Source organism: Eptatretus burgeri, chromosome 4 (assembly GCF_056783735.1).
Source record: "Eptatretus burgeri isolate ZD-2024b chromosome 4, Ebu_testis_v1, whole genome shotgun sequence".
NCBI lineage: Eukaryota > Metazoa > Chordata > Myxini > Myxiniformes > Myxinidae > Eptatretus > Eptatretus burgeri.
The window spans coordinates 118,916,736-118,943,605 of NC_140964.1; the positions used below are offsets into that span (position 1 = coordinate 118,916,736).

The 26,870-nt window shown below is 47.0% G+C and overlaps 1 protein-coding gene across 1 annotated transcript in view; it reads right to left on the minus strand.

Annotated features, from left to right (window-relative positions):
• The window catches only part of LOC147028973 (TLC domain-containing protein 2-like), a 72,695-nt gene that overhangs the window by 7,887 nt on the left and 37,938 nt on the right, over window positions 1–26,870 (minus strand). The window contains exons 2-3 of the mRNA XM_085879869.1: window positions 25,681–25,908; window positions 598–680 (exon numbers count right to left, since the gene is read on the minus strand). Of these exons, the coding sequence (XP_085735995.1) occupies window positions 598–680; window positions 25,681–25,908 (311 nt within the window). The remainder of the gene's footprint in view (window positions 1–597; window positions 681–25,680; window positions 25,909–26,870) is intronic.

The following is a 26,870-nucleotide window of genomic DNA, read 5'->3' on the forward strand; positions in this document are numbered from 1 at the left end:
TCATGTGCATTCAATTGCTCGAGATGTGCATCTTGTGACATGATGAAAGACTTGTTATGGTGGAAGGGCTGCTCATCATGAGAGTTACACATTTGGAGTTAAACAATGAGTGCATTGCAAAAAAAAAAAAAAAGGTCTTGTCCTCATTTTATCCCCAAATATACAATGAATGCTCTTAAGAAAAGCAAGACTTTGGGGTTGGTTTTGTTGGCATTTCAATCTGAGAACTGTGTGCCATGATGCTGTGATGCAAGATTAAAATCGATGAGATGGACGTTAAACCGGGTGTCCCGTTTGCTGGCATTAGTTGGTGGACATTAAGGATTGCACGGTGTCCTTCATGAAGAGGAGGTGAGCAATCCCCGGCATCCTGAACAACTTCCAAATTCCTGCTCTAACTACTACTGGGAAGGCTTGCCAAGAAACTGCTTCGGCAGTAATGGACCTGCCTTCGAGCAGAACACCACAATATGAATCACATCCTTGCGATTTGTGTAGGTTGAAGAACAGATGCACGTACTTACGTGCAATTCCAAGCAAGCAAGGCATTAGCAAACTGAATATGAGGAAGATAAAGGTGGCGAATATTATACTCACCGACAGAAAACGAAACGAGGTAATACGAGAAGAGGCAGTGAGTATCGATCATGTCTTCAGCCATCTCTGGATGCAAATAGAATCTATGCACGTAGACAAGAAAGCCACATTGTAAAGCACACAGTCACAATGAAAACTAGAAAGCATCTCAAGATGCAAAGCCTGTCTGTATCCAATTTGTACTTGAACGTTAACGACGAAAACGATTGTTAAAAAAAAAAATGTACATTTTATTCATTAGTGTTCTACAAACTCTATTCTCTTAATAGAGGTTTGTTGAAGATTAGATGAGAAAAGCTCAATTGGTAAACTGAACAGACACAATGAAACTCAAAGGTAAATTAATAAAGAAACAGGGAAGCGATTAAATAAAATACTAGAAGGTCACTCCGAATAGCGCTTACATCCGCCCCGTGATGCCTGATCCATGAGAACATGTCTGGCCCAATACATTGTTGAGATATCGTGCTATAGATCGTTTTTGAGCCCTATCTCTCTATGGTGAAGAATGACTTAAATAATTAATTATCATATCCGGATGCGGATTCAGATCTTCACCAAAATTAAATCAATTCTTCCATGTCACACACCCAACACATCCACCAAGTTTCTTCAGAATCCATCCACAACTTTTTGAGATATCGTGCTATATATCATTTTTGGCCCTATCTCTCAATGGTGAAGAATCACTTTAAAAATTATAGTAGTCGGATTTGGATCCGGATCTTCAAAGGGCGGAGGAGCTCCTTGTGAGCCAACGACCATCCATATCTAGTGCCCAACTGTGTCTGCGGACGTCCTCCTGCAGTTGGGTTACTTCTAATTAGGAGGTTGGTGGCAGGATTTGCACTCCGGCCACCGTAAAACGCAAAAACGCAAAAAAAATCTGAAAACCCACTCCGTGGGAGTACCTCCTGTGCAGCTTCCCTTCGCAGGGCAGCTCACCGGATGACGGGATTGGGGCAAAGCCTTCGGGACCCCCAATCTTTGATGATAGGAGGGAAACCACGGGGTAACATCCCTGGGTCAGATTGCGGGAGAGTGTGTCGGAGTGGTGCTGAGGTGTCGTCCACCAGACGGCGGTCTCCTTGGGTTAACCTGAGGCGGTCCCTTCGGGTGGGTGCCTGGAATGTCCTTTCCCTAAGAGAGGATGATCACCTCTCTCTGTTATCATCTGAGCTCAAGCGTTTGGACATCGGGATTGCAGCTCTCTCTGAGGTTCGGAAACCGGATTGCGGCGAGATAATGGTGGGTGGTTACACCTACTATTGGTCTGGTCGCTCTGATGGTTACCATACCCAAGGAGTTGCTGTAGCTGTGTCCAATAAGCGGACCCCAATGATAATTGAGGTAACACCGAACAACAAGCGTATTATGAGATTAAGGATTCGTCACTCCTTAGGTGTCATTTCCCTGGTCTCTGTTTATGCTCCGAATGAGGCGAGTGATCTCACCGTGAAGGATGCATTCTACGCCACACTCGAGTCTGTGGTTGATCAGTGCCCCAGACGAGATACACTTGTAGTCTTGGGGGATTTCAATGCATCGACTGGAACTGATAGGGATGGTTATGAGGTGTGTGTTGGTCCCCATGGGTCAGGAACTATGAACCAGAATAGCACTAAGTTCCTTGACTTTGCAAGAAGTCATGGACTTAGGGTGGCTGGTTCATGGTTTCAGCTCCCACAAGCTCATCGCTGGTCTTGGTATTCCAACGCTGGCGGTGTGGCAAAGGAGATTGACCATGTCCTCATTGACGGTCATTGGAGGATGATCCAGAACTGCAGGGTCTACCGGAGTGCTCAGTTCCTCAATACTGACCACAGGCTTGTTGTAGCAACTCTAAAGCTGCACCTTAAATCCTGGAGAATGGTACCATCCCAGCCTAGGCTGGATGTTGCCAAGCTCAGGGATGAGAGAGTAGTGAGGAGTTTGCGAACAGGCTGAGTGGACATTTGGGGGGTCTGGGTGCTTTGGGGGGTCCTGAAGAGTTGTGGAGCGCCTTCAAGACCACCGTCCTTGATGTTGCCGGTGGATGCCTTGGAGCTCACCGCAGGGCAAAGAAGAATTTTGTCTCTCAAGGGACACTGGATACCATTGACCAGAGTCGCAGGGCCAGGCTGAATGGCAGAGCTGAGCTGTTCAGGGAGCTGAGGCGTAAAACTGTACGTGCACTGAGGGTGGACAAGGAGGCCCATGTGCGAGGAATCTGTGAGGGGGTAGAGCATCACCTGTGGACAGGTGATTCTCGTCCCGCTTACAGGGGAATTCGCGCATTACGTTCATCCAAGCCCATCCCTTGGAGCACTGCAGTTCGAGCAGAGAGTGGTAGGCTCTTGACAAAGGAGTCTGAAGTGAAGGCCCGCTGGGCCGGTTACTTTGAGCGGTTGTACCAGGCTGATCCCCCAGCTGTCGAGTTGGACTTCAAGGGTGTTACAATCCCTGTTTCTGACCCTCGAATCAACTGTGGTCCACCTTCTCTTGTGGAAACACAGGCTGTGGTGAACCAGTTGAAACGGGGCAAAGCTCCAGGGATCTGTGGCATCAATGCTGAACTTCTCAAGGCTGGTGGAAATGCTGCACTCGTGTCGTTGCATGCAGTTTTGTGCGCTGCCTGGAACACAGGCATCATCCCAACTGACTAGAAGAGGGGCCTTGTTGTCCCTCTCTGGAAAGGGAAGGGTGATCGCCAAGACTGCAACAACTACCGAGGGGTGACGCTGCTCTCAGTGCCGGGCAAGGTCTTTGCTCGGATAATTCTTGATAGGGTTCGCCACCATCTGCTTGAGCACCAGCGTCCAGAGCAGTCAGGCTTTACACCAAAGAGGTCAATGATTGACCGTATCCTTGCCCTTCGTGTCCTCACCGAACGCAGAAGAGAGTTTCGGCAGGGGCTGCTTGCAGCCTATGTTGATCTCTGTAAAGCATTCGATTCAGTGAATCGGGATGTCCTCTGGAGGATTCTTGGTCTCCGTGGGGTGCCACCAAAACTGATCGATCTGATGTCTGAACTCTACTCTGGTACTGAGAGTGCTGTGAAGTGTGGTGGTACCATCTCTGACTTATTTCCAGTTGTTACTGGAGTTCGTCAGGGATGTGTACTTGCCCCCACACTTTTCAGCACTTGTATGGACTGGATTTTAGGGAGGATGTCGGAGAGATCAAGTTGCGGTGCATCGTTTGGGAATGTCAAGATCTCGGACCTTGATTTTGCAGATGATGCAGTCATCTTTGTGGAGACTTTAGACATCCTCTTGGGGGCCCTCAAGGTGCTGAATGAGGAGTTGGAGCCGTTGGGATTACGGGTTTCTTGGGTCAAAACTAAGATCCAGGCTTTCGGTGACATCTTGGATGCTGCTGACCTGTCTGTGTCTGTTTGTGGTGAGGATGTTGAGGTCGTGGAGAGATTCACTTACCTTGGCAGTGATATCCATGTCTCTGCTGGCTGTGAGTCAGAGGTCAATAGACGTCTGGGTCGGGCCTGGGGAGTCATGGATTCACTGGATCATGGGGTGTGGCGCTGCCGGTACCTGTGCAGGAGGACGAAAGTCCGAGTCTTCAGGTCCTTGGTACTTCCAATTTGCTCTATGGGTGCGAGACTTGGACTCTGACCAAGGATCTGAGACGGAGACTTAATTCCTTTGGTACCAGGTCTCTTCGGAGAATCCTTGGCTATCGCTGGTCGGATTTTGTGTCCAACGAGCGGTTGCTGAGAGAGACTCGGATGAGATTTGTTACCTGCATAGTCCGTGAGCGTCAGTTGCGGCTGTATGGACATGTGGCTCGTTTTCCTGACGCTGATCCTGCTCACCAGATTCTCTCAGCGAGGGGGTCTCATGAGTGGAGGAGGCCAGTGGGCCGACCACGTGCCTCATGGTTGCAGCAAGTTTACCATCATCTCAAGGAGATGGGGATGGGCCTGGCATCTGCCTGGGGGATGGCCAGACGGAGGCCCCTGGAGTACCGGCGGAAAGTGGACGCAGCGACGCGCTGTTCTGGCACATGCTCCCATACCTGACCTGACTTCACCAAAATATAATCAGTTCGTCCTCATCACACACCGATCCTGTCCACAAAATTTCATTCGGATCCGTCCACAACTTTTTGGGATATCCTGTGCACAGACAAAGAAACAGACAGACAAGCCGGTAGGCGGATATGGGTAGTCGGCCGTTGATAGGCAACGGAGGGGTCCATAGCAACGGTTCTTTCTCACACATAACTAGGACATACCATGAACCTACCATACCAGTTTCATGTATATCTGACTCATAGTCTCTGTGATATAACGAACTTCGTTTTTTTTATTGTTTTCGACCAGGGTTCATTCAAAGTCTATCTTCTCCGACAGTTTTCATAGGATCTGGCTGGAAATTTTTGACAATATGGCTGAACGTACTGCCCACAGTCGCTCGTGGCCCGATTTTTGATTTTCGAAATTTTTTTTTTTATGTTTTTCAAAAATTTCAAAATCCCGTTGCTAGGCAACGGTGGTGCCCATAGCAACGGTTCTCATTTGCACACAACTAGGTCATGGTATGAACCTACCAACCAAGTTTCATCGAAATCGCCATTGTATTAACTGAAATCGTCATTTTAAATACTGATAATAAGGGTAGAACAAATCTCAAAAAAAATTTTTTGAATTTTTTTTTTTTCGACAAGATCGACTACCCAACAGACAGCCAAAAAAGGGGTGAAAACATCACCTTCACCTCCAGTGGCAGAGGAAATAAATAAATAAATGAAATCCCTCCTGTGTCCGAAGTAAGTGGTGCAGTTTAAAATAAAATAAACAAGTGGTGCCAGGCACAACAAGTCCCGCCCATTTAAGGCATAAAGTTATTTTGGGGATCAAATTTAAATTTGATACATCCTTAACCCCGATCTTCACAAATATGCATTTTTCACTATAGGAATGGGTAGGATTATAAGTGACTAATATAATAAGGTTCACTATAAGCTTAGTTTGAAGTAAGTCAGATCATTTTTGACGAAGTTATGAGCGAAAAACGATTTTGATCATTTCGTGACCTTGACCTTTGATCCAATTGGACCCAAAAGTTAATGGGGTGGTCCAAGGTTCATTGCCCACCTGTGGATTAAATTTGATAGTGTTTGCTAAAGCAGTTTTTCCGTAAAGTTGCTAACAGACAGACAGACAAACAAACCGGACGATTACAATATCCCGTCCCTCCCTCATAAAGGTTCGTTTGTGTGCATGGGTACATGGGCACACGTGGTGAAACTACAAATTCCAACTTGCGACTGGTTAGTCCGACACGGAGGATTAGAAAGGTTCCTCTTCATTTTTGACGGATGTAATGGAAGGAAGGAAGGAAGCACCAAATATTGAGGGGGCTACACTACTTTAAATCAGAGTATCTTGCAATTGACACCCTGTGGCGGGGCTAATAAGGGCTGTTTATAGTCACTATAACTTTGCCCTTTAACATTTTAACCCAATTTTAAATTATTTTCTCAATATTCTCATAATAAAAGTTTGTTGAGAATTTGATGACAAAAGCTGAACTGGTAAAAAAAAAGTTATGGTTTGGACAGACACACGCACACACGCACACATACGCAAGTGATTGCAAAACCCTGTCTCCCGCAGTGTGGAGGGAGGGACAAGCTAACTAGAAAGTGTCTTAAAATGCAAAACCCATCTGCATCCACTTTGTACTCAAACTAAACTTGATGAAACAGCTGTAAAAAAATGTTTTTTAAAAAAATTCTTACAGTAATTCATGTTCTCCATATTCTCAATAAAGGTTTATTGAGGATTTTATAACAAAAGCTCAAATGATAAATAAATAAATAAACATGAAAGCAATTACAAATATGGCCATCTCATGCTGTGTGGCAGATGGCCTAATAAGGCCGATTTGCATTTACAGTGATTTTGCCCTTTGACATTTTGTCCCAATTATTGTTTGGTGTTCTCCATATTCTCATAATAACGGTTGGTTGAAATTTCAAATGGTAGACAAGTTATAGCTTGGGACACACACACACACACACACACACACACACACACACACACACACACACACACACACACACACACACACACACACACACACACACACACACACACACACACACAATTGCAAACCCCCCCCATCTCCCATTGCCTGAGGTGTGGGCTAACAATCAGCCTCACACCCATGCCCTGAAGCCATAAGCTAACTGTGTTGAAAGTTTTTCGGTGAAAAAAATAAATAAGAGGAGAGAATTTTTTTAAAAACAGCATGTTCTTTTTTAATACACAATGTCGAGGATCGTAAAAGAGCTAACACACAGAACGTACAACAAAAGGAGCAGGAGACAAGAGAGGGGGGAGAGGGAAGCACAAAACAGTGGGGAACAGAGACATTATACCTGTGGAAGGGAGAGGGAGGTGGAGGCAGGCCCGTCGCTAGGGGGGGCATTTGGGTGCAATGCCCCCCCCATGGCGAATCTGGTGCCCCCCACTTGTACGCCACCCATTTATGCCCTGTTACACCCTGTGAACAACTTAGTGTTTAAGGACGAGCACCCACTATGAACTACTTGCTGTTAAAGAGTTCACCTGTGTGAATTAAAACCCTTATTCCAGATGTTCAACGTGGTGAATAATAAGGCCTTCTTGGATAAACTGTTCTTTAATAATATCCTTCTTTGAATAACAGTCAAGAGATAAGTGTGCGCTTGCCAGCGCATCTCAAAAAGCAATTGGCAAGTCAATACAGTCCAAGACCTCAAGATAAAAGATAATGACGCAAGCACCAACGCCAGCAGCCAAGACGACAGACAGCCGCAAGACCTCGTGTCGAATGTCGATGCTGTGGGTGGATATATATATATATATATATATATATATATATATATATATATATATATATATATATATATATATATATATATATATATATATATATATATATATATATATATATATATATATATATATATATATATATATATATATAACCGGGCGTAGTGGCGTGCGCCTGTAATCCGGCTACTCGGAGGCTTGGGTTGGAGGATCGCTTGAGGACGGGGGCTCTGCACTGGGCAGGGTGTAGAGCAGCCCGGAATCATGGCGAAACCCAAATCCTGATCCCGGTGTCGTAAGAGGCGACCAGGTTTGCGTCAGGAAGGGCATCCGGCGTAAAACCTGTGCCAAATCAGTATGCGGATCATAACGGATGATCCGCTGTGGCGACCCCTAACGGGAGCAGCCGAAAGATGAAATATATATATATATATATATATATATATATATATATATATATATATATATATATATATATATATATATATATATATATATATATATATATATATATATATATATATATATATATATATATATATATATATATATATATATATATATATATATATATATATATATATATATATATATATATATATATATATATATATATATATATATATATATATATATATATATGTATGTATATATATATATATATATATATATACCTGGTGTTGGCGCAGTGGTTAGGGCAGCGGCTTGGGATCCAAGAGGTCCTGAGTTCAAGCCCCGTTGGGCCACTGAATTAATACACCAGGGGGTTGACTCAGCCTGTCATCCTTCTGAGGTCGGCGAAATGAGTACCAGTATACTGGGCCGGTGTATACCCCGGTTAAAATAGGTGTACCATATCCCTGTGTCGTAAGAGGCGACCAGGGTTGCGTCAGGAAGGGCATCCGGTGTAAAACATGTGCCAAATGTCTATGCGGATCATACGGATGATCCGCTGTGGTAACATTTCAGGGGAGCAGCCGAAAGAGGAAGAAGACGAAGATATGTATGTATATATATTGTTGTGGTTGACCAAATTCGCAAACCACCATTCAGGTCCCTTAGGTGAGATATCTCGGTAAGTATATGTGTAGTTAGGCCCAAACCCGTTGTCTAGAGGGAATAAATGTCATTCATGAGGGCTGCGACTCTTCAGGATAGCCGTTTTTCTTTTACTATCTTTATTTTGGACCAACCGCCATTATTACCACCACCAACCACGTCTCAACAGCCATCACAACAACAACCACCAACCACAACGCCGCTTCACCACAACCGCCACGACATTTACCGTCACAACTCGCCACCATCGCATCACCGTCATCTCGCGCCACTCGTGGGCACCGATGCTGGACTCGTGTAGAGCGCGCACCGAGCAGCGTGTTCAAAAGCATCGCGAACTTTCCGCAGAAAAACGGATCAAAAACGACTCACGCCCACTTTTGTTCCGTCCAATTGGTGAGCGAGGGGCGATTTGGCCCCGCCTCCAGGGCGTTGGAGGGCGGTCGCTATATGCAAATTCATGGATCAAAAAGCATTCACGCCCACTTTTCCTCGGGCCAATGGGGAGCCAGCCAGAGAGGTGAAAGGTCGGAGGCAGAGGGTCAAAGATGAAGGAGCGAGGCCACGGGGGATATTAGGGGCTGCGTTCGTCAGTCGAGAAAGTTCAGTTCGCAGGAGGAAGAGTTGAGTTGGAAGTGGAGGGAGTTGAGTTTTGGAGTTCGGAGAAGCAGTTCGCAGTTGGGAGTTCGCGGAGTCGGAGTGAAGAGGACGGAGCTGTGGAGAGGCGGCGGAGGCGAAGGCGGTTGAGGGGGTGCTCGCGTCGGATTCGAGGAACTGCGGAGGAAAAGGCCGGCGGCGCGACCGAGGTCGTGGTGGAGACGCTCGTCGCGGGACCCGCGATTTTGTGAAATCCTCCTTTCCCCGAGCATCAGCAACCCCCTCCTGTTTCCCCCCCGCGCTGAGATAGTGCGACAAAAGGGGGCCCCCTTCCCACCCCCTACCAGACACTGTCCGCGAGGCCCGCGGAGTTGAGGCACCACCGCCGCTCCGCGTCTCATCATCAGACGGGTAGGCCCGACACGGTCTCGGCCCCAGGCCCGCCTACCCCCTCATCCTGGAGGGTGGTTCTCTTTTCTTTTGCTTTGGGAATGTGTGTTGTCGGCGCCGTCTGTGAAGTAAAATTGTATAAGTGTTGCCGTGTGCTCGCGTAGTCGGTATTAGATCTGCATTGTCGCATTTGCTTTTTGTCTTCTTCTTTTCCATGTGCTTTTGGTGGAATTGTATATGTGTGCTTTCCGTTCATCGCGAAATAAATATGCTTATTATTGAACTGTTTTCCCGCTTCGCTTCGTCATTTCTTTCATTGAATCCCCATCTTGCTTCACGTAAAGGGTTGGTCGTGGGCTAAGACGCCCGATAATTAATCGAACCGTCGAGGCCGACGAATAACACCGCTCGGTTATCCCGATAGTACGGAACGGGTCGCTTAAGTGGCCCGTGTCCGAAGTCGACCTGCGGTGAGGTGCGATCGCCCGGTCTACCCTCCGTGTGGGTACTTAGGTAGGTCGAATTTGGCGAGCAACCCTATCCCACGCGGGGGCCGATTGGCTCGATCGCGGTGAGACCGAAAGGTCCACCCGTGACTGGTTCCCGGCGTTAGTCCGAGAGGGTCACGACTGGATTGTCCGTCCGGTGGGCGACGTGCCGCGATTCGAGTTACGTGGCCGTTCGCACGCCGGCGGGCGCGAATCCGCGACACTGGTGTCAGGTCGTGCGATACAAACCCATCGCCCTCCTCACGGCACTGGTATTGGAGAACGGGAAAACGGGCTCTCCTGTCTCCAATTAAATTCACGGGAATCGGTCTGGGGGTGAGAGGAGCGACCCCCGATTCCCTCCAAATTACGAGCGAGCTAAATTAACCCTTTAAGAGAAGCAAGATGGCGTCTCAAGGCGAGCGGGTGCCGGGTGGATTAGGTATGTGTAATAGTAATGTAGAATCCATGGCTCAGGACGAGATCACCGTGCAAGAGAAACCCGTACCAGAAGGTTGGGAAAGGCATCGATGCCGTTCATCTGGTCGGTTTTTTTATTATAACTCCACCACTAAATGTAGTCAGTGGGAGTGGCCAGGGCAGGTGACAATGCGGCAGGTTATGGAATTCGCGCAGAGCATAATTGACGATATGAAAGAAAGGAACAACGAAATGAAGAGAAATACGCAACAAATGGAAAATAAAAAAATGGATGGAAACGCACTCGAAGCGAAAAACCAAATGAAAGAAATGCGGGGTGAGATGCAGAGCATGGGCGTAGGCCTGCAGGCAGGCATTATGGCAATGGCGAGGAGCGAAACGCGGACCACGGGCGAGAAAATGGCACTGCCACGTGCTGGGACGAACGAGCTGGGGGGGAGTGCAACGGCTGTCAGGCCCGCGGTCGGGGCGGGCGAGAAAATAATTCAGGCGACGTGCAAGACGAGACACGAGGTAAAGAAGGTATTAGAAAAATTAAAAGAAAGCCAGGAGGAGACAGAGGAGGGATTGAAGGTCGAAACGGTGGAGTGTGAGAAAAGACTTCAAGACATGACGAAGAGAGTTGATAAGCTGGGACTGGAGGGAAAAACGGAGACAGAGGAACTGGGAAGACGGGTAGAAAACCACAAGCGCAAGCCAGAAGAACAGTTAGAAGCCAAAGCAAAGTCTGAGTGTGCGGAGATGAGAAAGGAATTGGAAAAGAAAGTTTCTGAGTTACAGAAACACCAAAACAAAGAGAGGGAACTACAAAACAAACTGAGAGTGTTAAAAGAGGAAAGGAAGAGAACGGAAAATGAAACTTTAAGAAACCACACTGTACAGATCGAACAGCTGGAAGCGAAGGCCAGACTAAAGAATGAGGAACAAGAAAGAGTAATGAAGGAAGAACGAATGAGACAGGAGAAAGAAATCAGTCAGTTGAAAGAAATGACGAGATTGCAGAAGGAGGAACAAGAAAGACAGTGGAATAGAAAACTGAAAGAGTATGAATTTGAAACTGAACGACAAAAGGAAAAAAAATGGTTTGAATACGAGGAGAAAGTAAAGGAGCAAGGAATGAAGCAGGAAGGAGAAATCAGGTGATTGAAGGACACAACGAGATTGGAGAGGGAAGAACGAGAGGAACAATGGAATAGAAAACAAAAAGAACAAGAATCTGAGGTTGACCAATTGAAAGAAAGGCTGGAGTACGAGGAGATAGACAAAGAACAGCGAATGAAACACAAAAAGGAGATTAACCAAATGAAGAAAACCATGAAACTGGATAAGGAAAGACAGGAGAGGAAACTAGGAAGAGTAATGAGACAGCAGCGAATGAAACACAAAATGGAGATGAACCAAATCAAGAAAACCATGAAACTGGAGAAGGAAGGACAGGAGAGGGAACGAGGAAGAGTAATGAGACAGCAGCAAATGAAACACAAAATGGAGATGAACCAAATTAAGCAAACAACGAAACTGGAGAAGGAAGGACAGGAGAGGAAACAAGGAAGAGTAATGAGACAGCAGCAAATGAAACACAAAAGGGAGATTAACCAAATGAAGCAAACAATGAAACTGGAGAAGGAAGGACAGGAGAGGAAACAAGGAAGAGTAATGAGACAACAGCAAATGAAACACAAAAAGGAGATTAACCAAATGAAGAAAACCATGAAACTGGATAAGGAAAGACAGGAGAGGAAACTAGGAAGAGTAATGAGACAGCAGCGAATGAAACACAAAATGGAGATGAACCAAATCAAGAAAACCATGAAACTGGAGAAGGAAGGACAGGAGAGGGAACGAGGAAGAGTAATGAGACAGCAGCAAATGAAACACAAAAGGGAGATTAACCAAATGAAGCAAACAATGAAACTGGAGAAGGAAGGAGAGGAGAGGAAACAAGGAAGAGTAATGAGACAACAGCAAATGAAACACAAAAAGGAGATTAACCAAATGAAGAAAACCATGAAACTGGAGAAGGAAAGACAGGAGAGGAAACTAGGAAGAGTAATGAGACAGCAGCGAATGAAACACAAAATGGAGATGAACCAAATCAAGAAAACCATGAAACTGGAGAAGGAAGGACAGGAGAGGGAACGAGGAAGAGTAATGAGACAGCAGCAAATGAAACACAAAAAGGAGATTAACCAAATTAAGCAAACAACGAAACTGGAGAAGGAAGGACAGGAGAGGAAACAAGGAAGAGTAATGAGACAGCAGCAAATGAAACACAAAAAGGAGATTAACCAAATGAAGAAAACCATGAAACTGGATAAGGAAAGACAGGAGAGGAAACTAGGAAGAGTAATGAGACAGCAGCGAATGAAACACAAAATGGAGATGAACCAAATCAAGAAAACCATGAAACTGGAGAAGGAAGGACAGGAGAGGGAACGAGGAAGAGTAATGAGACAGCAGCAAATGAAACACAAAAAGGAGATTAACCAAATTAAGCAAACAACGAAACTGGAGAAGGAAGGACAGGAGAGGAAACAAGGAAGAGTAATGAGACAGCAGCAAATGAAACACAAAAAGGAGATTAACCAAATGAAGAAAACCATGAAACTGGATAAGGAAAGACAGGAGAGGAAACTAGGAAGAGTAATGAGACAGCAGCGAATGAAACACAAAATGGAGATGAACCAAATCAAGAAAACCATGAAACTGGAGAAGGAAGGACAGGAGAGGAAACAAGGAAGAGTAATGAGACAGCAGCGAATGGAACACAAAAAGGAGATTAACCAAATGAAGCAAACCATGAAACTGGAGAAGGAAGGACAGGAGAGGAAACGAGGAAGAGTAGTGAGAGGACAGCGAATGAAACACAGGAAGGAAATGAGCCAATTGAAAGAAACTATGAGATTGGAAAACAAAGAGCAGGAGGAACAGTGGGAGAGAAAACAACAACTATATGAGTGTGAAATTGAACAACTAAAACGGAGATTGAGGAGCTACGGAGGGAGAACGAACAGCTAATGGGGCTCAGAGAGAAAGAACGACTCAGATGGGAAGGAAAAAGGAACCAGGAAGAGACAGAAAAAAGGAACCAGGAGAGAAAATGTATAGAGACACGGGAGACAGAAAAAATAGAGGAGAGACTGCATGATAATGACGGGTTTAGAGACGCACACACACACACACGGAGGTAGTGGAGGATAATGAGGGTGAGCTGGTGGACTGGGTAGAGACCCAGTGCGAGCAGCTGGATGGCCTCCTCCAGGAACGAGGGGAGGGAGTCTGCCCCCTTGAGGTGAGTCACGACCAGGTGAGTTCGGTCGTGCTTTGCGAGGTCGAGGGGAGGAGTGCTGTGGACAGGTGCTTGGAGAGCTTGGGGGGTATAGAGGCCCCGGAGACCCTTGTGGGGACACGAATCCCCAGTGTGGTTGTGCCTGTGTGTGTGGTGCAAGGTGTGAGTGCGTCCCCGTGTGTGGAAGCGACCCCGTGTGTGAGTGGTGTGGTGGCGATGGTGCCGGAGTGTGTGCTTCCCAGCACGCCGTGTGTGGATGAGGCACCGCGGGTGAGTTCCCCCGCGTGTGTGGGTGAGGCACCGTGTGTGAGTGAGGCACCGCGGGTGAGTGCCGCCGCGTGTGTGGGTGAGGAACCGTGTGTGAGTGAGGCCGTGTGTGTGGATGAAACGGCCAGTGTGGATGAGGAACCGCGGGTGAGTGCCCCCGCGTGTGTGAGTGAGGGACGGTGTGTGGATGAGGCACCGCGGATGAGTGCCCCCGCGTGTGTGAGTAGTGAGGGACGCGTGAGTGAACGGCCGAGTGCAAGGGAGACCGTGTTTGTAAGAGAGCGGTATGTGAGGGAGATGTCGGTTGGCATGCGGGAGCACGCAGCCGCGTCTCCCTGTGTGAATGTGATGGAATGGAGTGTGAGCGTCGTAACACGCAGGTGTGCGTGGGTGGAATGGAGGCGACGACGGCGACATGTAAAGAAAGAAAGCCGAGTAGCGGCTGTAGTTGTTTCGGGGACCGTGCCGGGTTCACCCAGCAGTGAGCACGAGGTCCGTGCTGTGCAACGCACGAGACCACCACGTGCTCGCTTGCGAGAGTGAAGGCCCGGTCCGGAAACGCACGCGGTGGATTTGCCGATCCCGCGGACGGACAAAGTTTAGGCAGGTAAACGGATTTGGACCGGACGGGTTCTCCACGCGATCGTGTGTGTTAAGCTCCAACGGGCAAAGCACATGTGTTCGCGTGGGGAACCCCTCGAGACGTGGGGCTTGTGTTTTTTTTTTATGCGCACGGTGACGTCATGGCTGCACGTGTGGTTGGAATCCGGCAGGAGGGGTATCCCGGCCGGATGGTACCGTCCAAGGAAGGACGAGGAACACGTGCAGCTGCATGACGTCACGGGCAGGTGCAAAGTGCGCGAGCTCTGAGTTGCCGCGCAGGTGCTGCGCATGGAAAAAAAAAAAAAAAGCAAGCCTCACTTTCGGGTGCACAGGATTCCTGGGCAAGGGGTGGAAGACCCCCTTACCTGGGCACAGGATGGAAACTAGTTAGGGGGAAGGGTTAGCTTAGTTCGACCGACTTCATGGGGCAGGGGTAAGTCCTCATGGAGTCCGTGGAATGGATTAGGTAGAGGGTTTTAGTGAGCTTTAGGTTGGGAAATTTTTTGATTTAGGAGACAGAGACAGACTTGTGAATGTGTAGCGGGGACGTAGCTTCGCTACGTAGTGTTGAAAGGAACGTGCGACGAGTTTAAGGGACGACGTGGGAGCACGAGTTAGTTAGGGGATGTAGTTAGAAGGATGGCAGAGTTCAGTGGTGAGTGTGTTGAAGAGAGTACATGAGTGAGTGAGGCCAGCGGGTCTGTGTGTATGGAGCGAATGGGGACTGCATGGTGCGATGAGTGATTGGGGGGAGGAGTGACTCCCGCCCAAGGGACCCCGGGGTCAGTATAAAGTGAGTTAGGGGGTTAGTCAAATTAACAAAAATGGAGGTCGTTTTGTTGTTGGTGGGGAAGTAGGCTCGAAACCCGTTTGGAGGGGTGCAGGAGCCCTGTTGACAGGCTGGGAGCGTGGCTGCGAAAAGTGAGTATCGCTGAGTGGGTACCCCGGGCACCAGGCTAGTCGGCCGTGGTAGGCCAAGGGCCCATGGGGGGCCGGGATAGCGTAGTGGGCACGGGTGCGCCTGCTTGGTGCGGGGGCCCGGGGCGCCATTAGCCGCGTGGGCAGTGTTGTGGGCACGGGTGACCCTCGGAAAGGGGCCTGGGAAGCCAGCCTGCCACGTGTGCGTTTCAGGGGAGGTGCCATGGGGGCACTCCCTGGTGTTAGGGAGCTGGTAGGCTCGGAGGCAGTGTAGTGCCCGGGGGTGCCATCGTCGGAGAATCGGCAGAGGGTCGTGCCTGCCAAAGGGAGCCACGTGTCCCAGCCAGGAGACCGTGTGAGGGCACGGAGAGAAAATTGGGGGGCGAGGCCCGAAATTGTGAGGACACCAACACAGGCGACGGGAATCTGGGTTGTTAGAACCAATAGTTTAAGCGAGAGGCGCTTGTTGAAAGCCCCGGGGTAGTTTAACAGTTAAATGGATAGGGTAGATTAGGAAGTGTACCCCTCCGCACCATCCATCCCCTCGCTCTCGTTGTGGGCCGCTGGACCCACTTTGGTTATAGATCGCTGAACTCTGGGGAGGCCATCCTGAGGCTTCGTTGGGCCTCGACACAGGACGTTAGCTCTCCCTTATTCCCCTCCGGGAAGGGAACGTAGGGGTGGGGAGTAGGCTAGGTCACATGATAGGTTAGCCGAACAAGGACAGTAAAGGGGGTTAGGGGACGATTTATAGTGGGGAAGTAAAAAAAAAAAAAAAAAAAAAAAAAAGTTGGGGCTAAATTGGGGTTTGGACAAATTAAGGGAGTGGGTATGTACAGTGACAGGCAAAGGCGATAGGTGGGAGGGAGACAGGTAGGTAGGTCCGAGCCCGCCTTCCAAGTGGCCAGCACCACCGCACTCCCTCCACCAACCTCCACGGAACGGCAAAGGCTGGCCAGCTTCATCTGCTGGCTGTGTTGCTGCAAGGCAAAGGCCGGCCCACTTCATCGGCAGCTGTTGTTTTGCTGCAAGGCCTGTGCCGGCTGGATCGTCTGCAGCTGCTGTGCTGCAAGGCCTGTGCCGGCCGGATCGTCTGCAGCTGTTTTCTTCAAGGCCTGTGCCGGCCAGTTCATCTGCCGGCTGTGTTTGCCTGCAGCGGCCTTCTTCTGCGGGCGGTGTTTGCCTGCTGCCTTTGCCATGCCATGCCCACTGCCCAGGTTCACCAGCCCCGTTCAATTTTTGCTTTGCCCCCCCCTCCCCCTGTTCATTGCCATGTGCGCCGGGATCATCGTAAAGGCAACAGTTTGCAAGCTGCAAGAACTGCCCTGTTGGCAGCTACAACACGGGCCTGCAGTGGCGGCCCGTGCACCGTGTTTGCGTCCATCCATTCATCCATCCATTCGTTGTGTTCATTGCGTGTGCCACTTGAGCTGGCACGGAGACTGCATTTGTGCAGCCCATGCACCGTTGTGGTTCACTGCGTTCAGTTCAAAAAGGAAGGCCTTGGACTGCGTGTGAGCAGCCAGCCACGTTCCCTGTCACCTGCATTGTTTTGAGCCAGAGACTGCATGCGAGCAGCCTGGCTCCCTGCTAACTGCTTTCTTTTTGCAGAGTTCATTGATCCTGGGCCATGGTTTAGTGTAAAATTTGTAAGTTAAGGTAAGATGTACTGTAAATATGAGTGCGCCCCCGGCATGTCTGTCCTAGCGCCGGCAATTTTATTTAAGTCGTCCGTGTGAGTGAGTTTGATTAGGTAGTTACTCAGCCCTTAGGTTATTTATTTTGGGGACACGAATACCATGAATGTCGCACTCAGGGATCCGTAGGTAAAATGTACTAGGGGAAAACTACACATGATGGCACACGAAAATTTGACGACTCGGGACGAGTCTGTAAAAAGGGGAGGGGGTAGTGTTGTGGTTGACCAAATTCGCAAACCACCATTCAGGTCCCTTAGGTGAGATATCTCGGTAAGTATATGTGTAGGTAGGCCCCAAACCCATTGTCTAGAGGGAATAAATGTCATTCATGAGGGCTGCGACTCTTCAGGATAGCCGTTTTTCTTTTACTATCTTTATTTTGGACCAACCGCCATTATTACCACCACCAACCACGTCTCAACAGCCATCACAACAACAACCACCAACCACAACGCCGCTTCACCACAACCGCCACGACCTTTACCGTCACAACTCGCCACCATCGCATCACCGTCATGTCGCGCCACTCGTGGGCACCGATGCTGGACTCGTGTAGAGCGCGCACCGAGCAGCGTGTTCAAAAGCATCGCGGACTTTCCGCAGAAAAACGGATCAAAAACGACTCACGCCCACTTTTGTTCCGTCCAATCGGTGAGCGAGGGGCAATTTGGCCCCGCCTCCAGGGCGTTGGAGGGCGGTCGCTATATGCAAATTCATGGATCAAAAAGCATTCACGCCCACTTTTCCTCGGGCCAATGGGGAGCCAGCAAGAGAGGTGAAAGGTCGGAGGAAGAGGGTCAAAGATGAAGGAGCGAGGCCACGGGGGATATAAGGGGCCGCGTTCGTCAGTCGAGAAAGTTCAGTTCGCAGGAGGAAGAGTTGAGTTGGAAGTGGAGGGAGTTGAGTTTTGGAGTTCGGAGAAGCAGTTCGCAGTTGGGAGTTCGCGGAGTCGGAGTGAAGAGGACGGAGCTGTGGAGAGGCGGCGGCGGCGAAGGCGGTTGAGGGGGTGCTCGCGTCGGATTCGAGGAACTGCGGAGGAAAAGGCCGGCGGCGCGACCGAGGTCGTGGTGGAGACGCTCGTCGCGGGACCCGCGATTTTGTGAAATCCTCCTTTCCCCGAGCATCAGCAACCCCCTCCTGTTTCCCCCCGCGCTGAGATAGTGCGACAAAAGGGGGCCCCCTTCGTACCCCCTACCAGACACTGTCCGCGAGGCCCGCGGAGTTGAGGCACCACCGCCGCTCCGCGTCTCATCATCAGACGGGTAGGCCCGACACGGTCTCGGCCCCAGGCCCGCCTACCCCCTCATCCTGGAGGGTGGTTCTCTTTTCTTTTGCTTTGGGAATGTGTGTTGTCGGCGCCGTCTGTGAAGTAAAATTGTACAAGTGTTGCCGTGTGCTCGCGTAGTCGGTATTAGATCTGCATTGTCGCATTTGCTTTTTGTCTTCTTCTTTTCCATGTGCTTTTGGTGGAATTGTATATGTGTGCTTTCCGTTCATCACGAAATAAATGTGCTTATTATTGAACTGTTTTCCCGCTTCGCTTCGTCATTTCTTTCATTGAATCCCCATCTTGCTTCACGTAAAGGGTTGGTCGTGGGCTAAGACGCCCGATAATTAATCGAACCGTCGAGGCCGACGAATAACACCGCTCGGTTATCCCGATAGTACGGAACGGGTCGCTTAAGTGGCCCGTGTCCGAAGTCGACCTGCGGCGAGGTGCGATCGCCCGGTCTACCCTCCGTGTGGGTACTTAGGTAGGTCGAATTTGGCGAGCAACCCTATCCCACGCGGGGGCCGATTGGCTCGATCGCGGTGAGACCGAAAGGTCCACCCGTGACTGGTTCCCGGCGTTAGTCCGAGAGGGTCACGACTGGATTGTCCGTCCGGTGGGCGACGTGCCGCGATTCGAGTTACGTGGCCGTTCGCACGCCGGCGGGCGCGAATCCGCGACAATATATATATATATATATATATATATATATATATATATATATATATATATATATATATATATATATATATATATACATACATATACATACATACATACATACATACATACATATACAGTATATCGTGGATCATTTAGTCTAAAGGAACAGCCAATCAGCGTCTTCGATATGGAGGCCCAATTGAGCAGGTTACCTGATTGGTTGTAAGTAAGGTATAAATGTAATATCGTCATAATATGATAATATGAATAATGAAAAGACATAACTTTACCTAATTAAAGATGAAGTGCACCATGTGACCTTCACAACCCTCCATCTTACAAAAGTAATTTTCTAATAAAAATTTAAAAAAATGTGTGTTTGCAATTGTGCTTACATTTGAAATTATGCAGATAAAACCTGTTTTTGGTGTATGCACCATTTAGTAAATAAAACCGTCAACCGTCAAATGTCGCGAGTCGCGAGATTAGTGACACGAGTCGTGAGGGACGAGTCACGGAGACCTCTAGCTGGCAGCAGTAGAAAAAGACATGGATATACGAAAATGGCTAAGAAAAGGAAAAAGGTTGCGGTTGTGGTTGTGGTCAGCACCCGCCGTTGTCGGCCGCTTTGTACTTCTGATGTTTCAGTTAAATGATGTGTTTGGTGCTTTGCATATCCTTTGCATATCCTTTGCATATCTAGTGCTTTGTGTATAACCTTATCTCTGTGTAATTGACTGCTGTAAATGCAGACCTTGTGGTATCTTTAGGCCGGTCGTATTTGCTGTTGATAGTTTAACGTGATGATCGCAGGTCATAGCCTACTGTATCTTATTTGAAAGTGCACTGATGCCGGTGCCAACCTCCCTCACTTAGTCATTGTATCTCTGGTATATTAATTTTCTAATGCCAATTCTTGACAACACCTTGTATAAGTTCACCTGAATTGGTGCCAATTGTCTAATCATTGAATATCTGCATTGTGAATGTGCCAGTTTGTTGCAGCTCTCCTGCATTCGAATAATTTTAGACCAAAAACATCGGAACATATTAAATCTAGCTGAGATCAATTTGGTTAGTATACGACGGCAACCTCAGTATATATGCGTCAATGCTGCATGAATACAATAGCACATACCGGGTTATCAAAAAATGAAATATTATAATTGTGCCCCCCCATCCAGTTCATATGCCCCCCCTTAATACTGAGCTCTGGTGATGGGCCTGGGTAGAGGGTTACACGGGGTAAACAAGATGGACACTACAGGGACTTTCAGGTCCTTACACGACAGGGACTTTCAGGAACGAAAGCAGGGAATTTGAAGGAGGTAGGTTTGGAGTGGATTAACAGAGGTAGAAAATATCGAGGATTTGGATGGGGGAAGATAAGAGATGGTGGTGAACAGCTGTTTTGAAGACCTGGAGGGAAGAATGGGATTGAAGTGTGTGTGCGAGTTTGTTCAAAGGCAGGAAAAAAGAGGAATGAAAGAATGAAGGTGAGCAGTGATTCTTGAATTTTGGTAGTTTTACCAGAAGGGGGTTGCTGTTGGACCTAGAGCACCCTGCGGAAAGATGCTGGGGACAAATCGCAGTCAGAGCAGGAAGGGTTAGGCCGGAGAGGAGATGGTGGAAGACAGAAAGACCACCGACCTGCCTGCAGTGAGAGGGTGAGGCCGAAACACTCAGCCTCACCGCGGGAGATACCAATGATCCGAGTGCCTTGGTTTCCATAGAAAGAGAGGCGGGAGCACCAGCCCAGAGTGGAGAACAGGACTCCATCAGGATGTGGATGAAAGCTTTGTACATGGTCATGAACTCAGGTGTGCCAAGGAAGGACTTTTCATGATAGAGGATGCCCAGCCTGAGACTGGCTTTGGAGGCTTGCTTGCAAATGTGGCTTTCCCAGGAAAGATCATGCCAGACGGTAAGACCCAAAAGCTTGAATGAAAGGACTTCAAGAGGATTGTTGAGAAAGTAGATGGGGGGGGGTGGCGTTTCCAGATGGTTCTTTCAGTGAGACATAGTGAGAGTGTGAGATTTGTCTGGGTTGAAAGACATGTTCCACGTATTTGTCCAGCTTATGATTTTATCCAGATCTGCAGAGAGTGAAGAGGCTGCTGCTTGCCGAGCTGAGGGATGGCAGATGGTACAGCAGAGTCATCAGCAAAGAGATAAAGAGGATTTTCCAGTCAGAGAGATCATTGATGAAAACTATAAAAAACACAGGGCCCAGAACGCTGCCTTGAGGAACTCCAGCCTGGACAGGAAGAGGGGATGAGAGGATTCCATTTAGGGCCACACCTTGTCTGTGTCAGGAGAGGAAGTCTGTGAGCGATGAGTGGAGATTACCTTGGATACGATAGGAAGAGAGTTTGGTGAGCAGGGCAGGGTGCCAGACCGTATCGAAAGCACACAATATGTCTAAGGAGATGGCTCTGATCTCCTTTCTGGCATTGAGGATCTCCATCCATTGTTGGGAAAGCAGGAAAAGCAAGCCCAGGGTAGAGTGACCTCGTCTGTTTCCAGACTCAGGCCATTGGATTGATGATCAGAAATCAGGCCATTGGAGAAGAGGAAGGATTTAATGTCGGAAGTGATGATGGATTCCATAACCTTGCTGATGATTGGGAGAAGGCTGATTGGTCTGGAGTTGCAGGGATCTGGTTTTGCACCTTTTTATGCAGAGTGCTAATGTTTGCTGATTTCCAAGCAGATGGCAGATGACCTTGAGCAAAGGTGAGGGTGAGCAAGAGCAGCAGAGCAGGTTTTTAGAGATTGAGGGCTGATGCCGTCTGGACTGGTTGCATAATCTGAGTTGAGGTTTGACATCAAAATCTCCACCTTGTTGGGAGAAAAGGACAGAGTCCAGGAACAGCTGGGTGCGACTAGATAAGGTGGGTAGAGAAAGCGATGGGTTTGGGACACAAGATTTAGAAGCAAACATGGAGTTTAGGCATTCATCCTTTTCATGTGCAGTGTCAGCTGTGTGGCCATTTGAGGTAAGAGGGGGGTGGAGGGGGAACATACACCAGCAACAGACTTAACTCGACACCACCAGGATTTGGAGGAGGGAGACAGGTTTGAGAGTTCAGACTTGAGATTCTCAAGATGTTGTTTGAATATCCACTTGTGAATACCAATCATAACAGAAACAAGTGCTTTGGGAGATTTTGAATACAGTATCTCAAAATTGCAAATATGTACATTATCTCAAGAACTGTGAATGCAAGCAAAGGAGCCTGGTGTTAGCATGAGGTTCCATTTGATATTTCCATCTGGCAGCAAAAGCATGACATGCAGGAAGAGAAATTCCTCTGATGGGCACACTGCTTCCACATTCTCACAAACCCCAAAGTTAATAGCAATGCGCAGTGCTAGACCTCCAGCCATTTTTTATTTGGCCATTATTTTTGACGAGCAAGTTTCCCGTGCTCACATGGGATTCTAAATGGGGTAGGGATGGAGAAGGGAAAAATGCAATTGGCGTCTTCCATCATCAATCCGGCAACCTGGGAGCAAGAATTCACATTTATCGCCACATCTGTTGCAATTTAAATGCTTTGTGGCGAGGTGCTCGATTTGAAACTGTGTTCGATATATGTAGCTTTTTGATGCCTCGGGTCCGTAATACAAATGTATATCGGCATCAAAGCCAGTGAGCAATTGCAAATTAATTGTAGGATGAGTGACTAAAATCAAGGTCAATGAAAATAAGGGTTCAAATTTTGATACCTAATTGTGTAAAACTCTCCGAACGCATCGACTCAGGGAAACCATCGTCAATGAAAATATGACATCATTACCTCCGCCACCGAAGGTGGACGGAGGTTATGTATTCACTCTTGTCTCTATCTGTCTATTGGGTGGTCGCTAGAGTACCCTTATTGTCGGGTTTTCCGTGTGTGTGTGTGTGTGTGTGTGTGTGTGTGTGTGTGTGTGTGTGTGTGTGTGTGTGTGTGTGTGTGTGTGCGTGCGCGCACGCGCAATGCGAGGCTCCACAGCACAAACCAGCAAACCGATTTCGATGAAACTTGGCGAACAGGTGCCATATGGGCTGGGAGTGTGAGTGTTTGAGTTTCGTTGCTATGCAGCGGCCGAAAAACCGCGTACGGTATTTTCAATACTTGTCCTACAGTTTTGAATGTGTAGAAACGAGACTTCGGAATGAAACACTTCGAGATATTTAGAAAATTTTACTCGAGCCGATTTTTGATTTAGGTTTTATTTTTCAAATGGTAGTCCTTCAAAAATCGGGTGTCTATTTACCGTCATTTTGTTTGTATGTAGTGGACAGCTCTGGAGGCCAAAGGAGTCAACTGATTTCGATGAAACTTGACAGGTAGGTTCATACAGCATCTAGTTCTATGGTTTTGAGCACCGTTGCTATGGACGCAACCGTTGTCTAGCAACGGGACTTTGAAATGATTGAAATATCATAAATTTTATATTTATTCGAAAATCAAAAATCGGCTTCTGTGCTTTTATGCGCACTATAATCAACCTCTTTGTCAAAAATGTTCAGCCTGATCCGTCAAAAACTGTATGACTAGTATGCAATTATGTCGCGACCACCCATGTCACCTACCGGCTTGTCTATCTGTCTGTCTGTTTGCTGTGAGCAGGATATCTCAAAAAGTTATGGACGGATTCGGAGGAAATTTGTTGGATAATTTGCTGTGAGACAAGGACTGATTGATTAGATTTACGTGAAGATCTACCCCCCACCCCCGCCCCCCGTCCCCATCCCCCATCATCACCGCATGGTCTGTCTCTCTCTCTCTCTCTCTCTCTCTCTCTCTCTCTCTCTCTCTCTCTCTCTCTCTCTCTCTCTCTCTCTCTCTCTCTCTCTCTCTCTCTCTCTCTCTCTCTCTCTCTCTCTCTCTCTCTCACATACCCAGCACCCACCCATCCACTTCTATCTCACCGACATTTCCACAGTCCCCCTCCCTTTTTTCCCCCACTCATGTATGTGCAATATCTTTGCATTCCTGTTCTCCTTTGATCCTCTGACTGTCAATAATCTGATCTGCCCACTCCTTGAAAGGCCCAGCAGTAGCTTTAGGGGTATATACATATACTCATATATATATATATATATATATATATATATATATATATATATATATATATATATATATATATATATATATATATGTTGTGTATATATATAAAAAGAGAAGATATATTGCCAAACCAGCTTTAGGTCTATTCCAAAAGGAAGGCATGCTCAGTAATGCAGCACTGTACCATGAAGCACAAGCATCAAGCAGTGTGCAGCATAATTATTTTCCTGAATCAGAAAACCTGCCAGACAACTCAGTTTGGCAGTTTGTCAAGTCTCCAACCTCTTCTCACTTCTGCTTGTATTTTGGGTGCTGGAGGCGTAGCTCGGGTTGGAAGTGACCGGGGCCATGTTCCCACCGATTCCCCATCTGTACATCGAAGGGCATGTGACGAATAGGAAAAACATGTGGAGCTTGGAGAGAAATGCTGAAGTAAAAATTCCACACTTTAAAGACACTTGACGTGACCAAAACTAGTTTTACAATGGTGGCAATGGTGCTTCAGTGCCGTGCACACACTCGGAATGGACCCACAAATCACAATTATTATTATTTTTTAATTAGTGTACACACTGCAATACATTTCTATAAAGATTATAAACAAATTTAATGCTACTTAAAATAAAAAAAAACATTTTTTAAGGTTGTATGTATATATATATATACATATATATATATATATATATATATATATATATATATATATATATATATATATATATATATATTTTTTTTTTTTTTTTAAAGTGCCACATAATCATGTCGTGCTGTGGCAAGCCTCACTTCCCACCGGTGTGACCACTCCTTGGCTTTTTTCACAAGATCTTGGCTATTCGTTGTTCACCTTGGCGTCTTGGTTTTCTATAGGTCTTCTTGGCGTATAGGTTTTCTATTATCATCACTTTTCCGAAACCTTGTGAATTCGTGGCTTTTTTCATTGGCTCACCTTGGCATTTTTTGAAAATGAGGAGTGGTCACACTGCTTTCCACCTCCACCTTTATGGGAGGGACACTCATAATTTGTGCGATGCCACACGCTCTTCGTGAGAAAGTTTGATATGTTCGTGCGTCGAAATGACCATAAAAAATCTGAAGGTGCACAAAATAACGTACAGTAAAGTAATGTTCTCCAACAAGGAACTTCATCGCAGGCAGAGGAGCTTGGGCTCATCAAAGTGTGTGCTGGTGTTGCCAAGTCTCAACCTCCGGCTGTTTTTCCGTCCATGCTCGATCATGTTAGAGGTTGAGCATCAAGCAAGGCACCTGAGCTTTTAAATAGTCAGCACCGACCTCCCAGACTCAGAGCGGCCAGTCCAACCATGACACCACCGAGTATGGTTCAAAACAAAAATTTCCCATCAATAGTCAAAACAAGTTAAACAGCACATTGGAAAGTTAAGAACCCTATACTCCGTTCCAACACTTATCCTTATTCAATCAGAGCACGTTGTTTGTAACAGGTGAGTTCAAGCAAAATGATAGACAAACAGTCCTTTGGCTCTCAAGCTCCCTTACCCAAGCAAGGCTCCGAATCCAGTGATCAGGCTGTGCAGAAGAGATGTGCATATATTCCTCCATTTCCACCGGTTGCGCTCCGCCAATTCCGGGATGGGAAGCGAGCCCAGAATGTCTCGAAACACACGGAATGCTCCGACAGAAGAGAAGACCAAAACAACCTCGAATAACCGCTCCATCGCAGCACGAATGAGATCAATCGACGGGAGACCAGATAAGATGAGCAAACTTGTCATGGAGGGGCAGAGGAAAAATGACGAACAGGGCAAGCAAGGGGCGGGAACGTTTGAAGTCGTTTCACAAACGATACACAGTTCATTAATTATATAAAGAGGGTGGAGGGTGAAATTTGTTCGTTAAACTTTGCCGTCAAGTTAACAAGCCATTGGTTTCATCTCAAATGTACATCATTTTCTTAATAACACATGTGTATATATATATATATATATATATATATATATATATATATATATATATATATATATATATATATATATATATATATATATATATATATATATATATATATATATATATATATATATGTATATATATATATATATATATATATATATATATATATATATATATATATATATATATATATATATATATATATATATATATATATATATATATATATATATATGTATATATATATATATATATATATATATATATATATATATATATATATATATATATATATATATATATATATATATATATATATATTCTTGCGGATTCGCGCCCGCCGACGTGCGAGCGTCCACGTAACTCGAATCGCGGCACGTCGCCCACCGGACGGACAATCCCGTCGTGACCCTCTCGGACTAACGCCGGGAACTAGTCACGGGTGGGCCTTTCGGCCTCACCACGATCGTGCCAATCGGCCCCCCGCGTGGGATAGGGTTGTTCGCCAAATTCGACCTACCTAAGTACCCACACGGAGGGTAGACCGGGCGATCGCACCTCGCCGCAGGTCGACTTCGGACACGGGCCGCTTTAAGCGACCCGTTCCGTACTATCGGGATAACCGAGCGGTGTTATCGTCAACCTCGACGGTTCCGATTAATTATCGGGCGTATTTAGCCCACGACCAACCCTTTACGTGAAGTAAGATGGAGATTCAATAAAAGAAAAGACGAAGCGAAACGGGAGAAACAGTTCAACATAAAGCACATTTATTC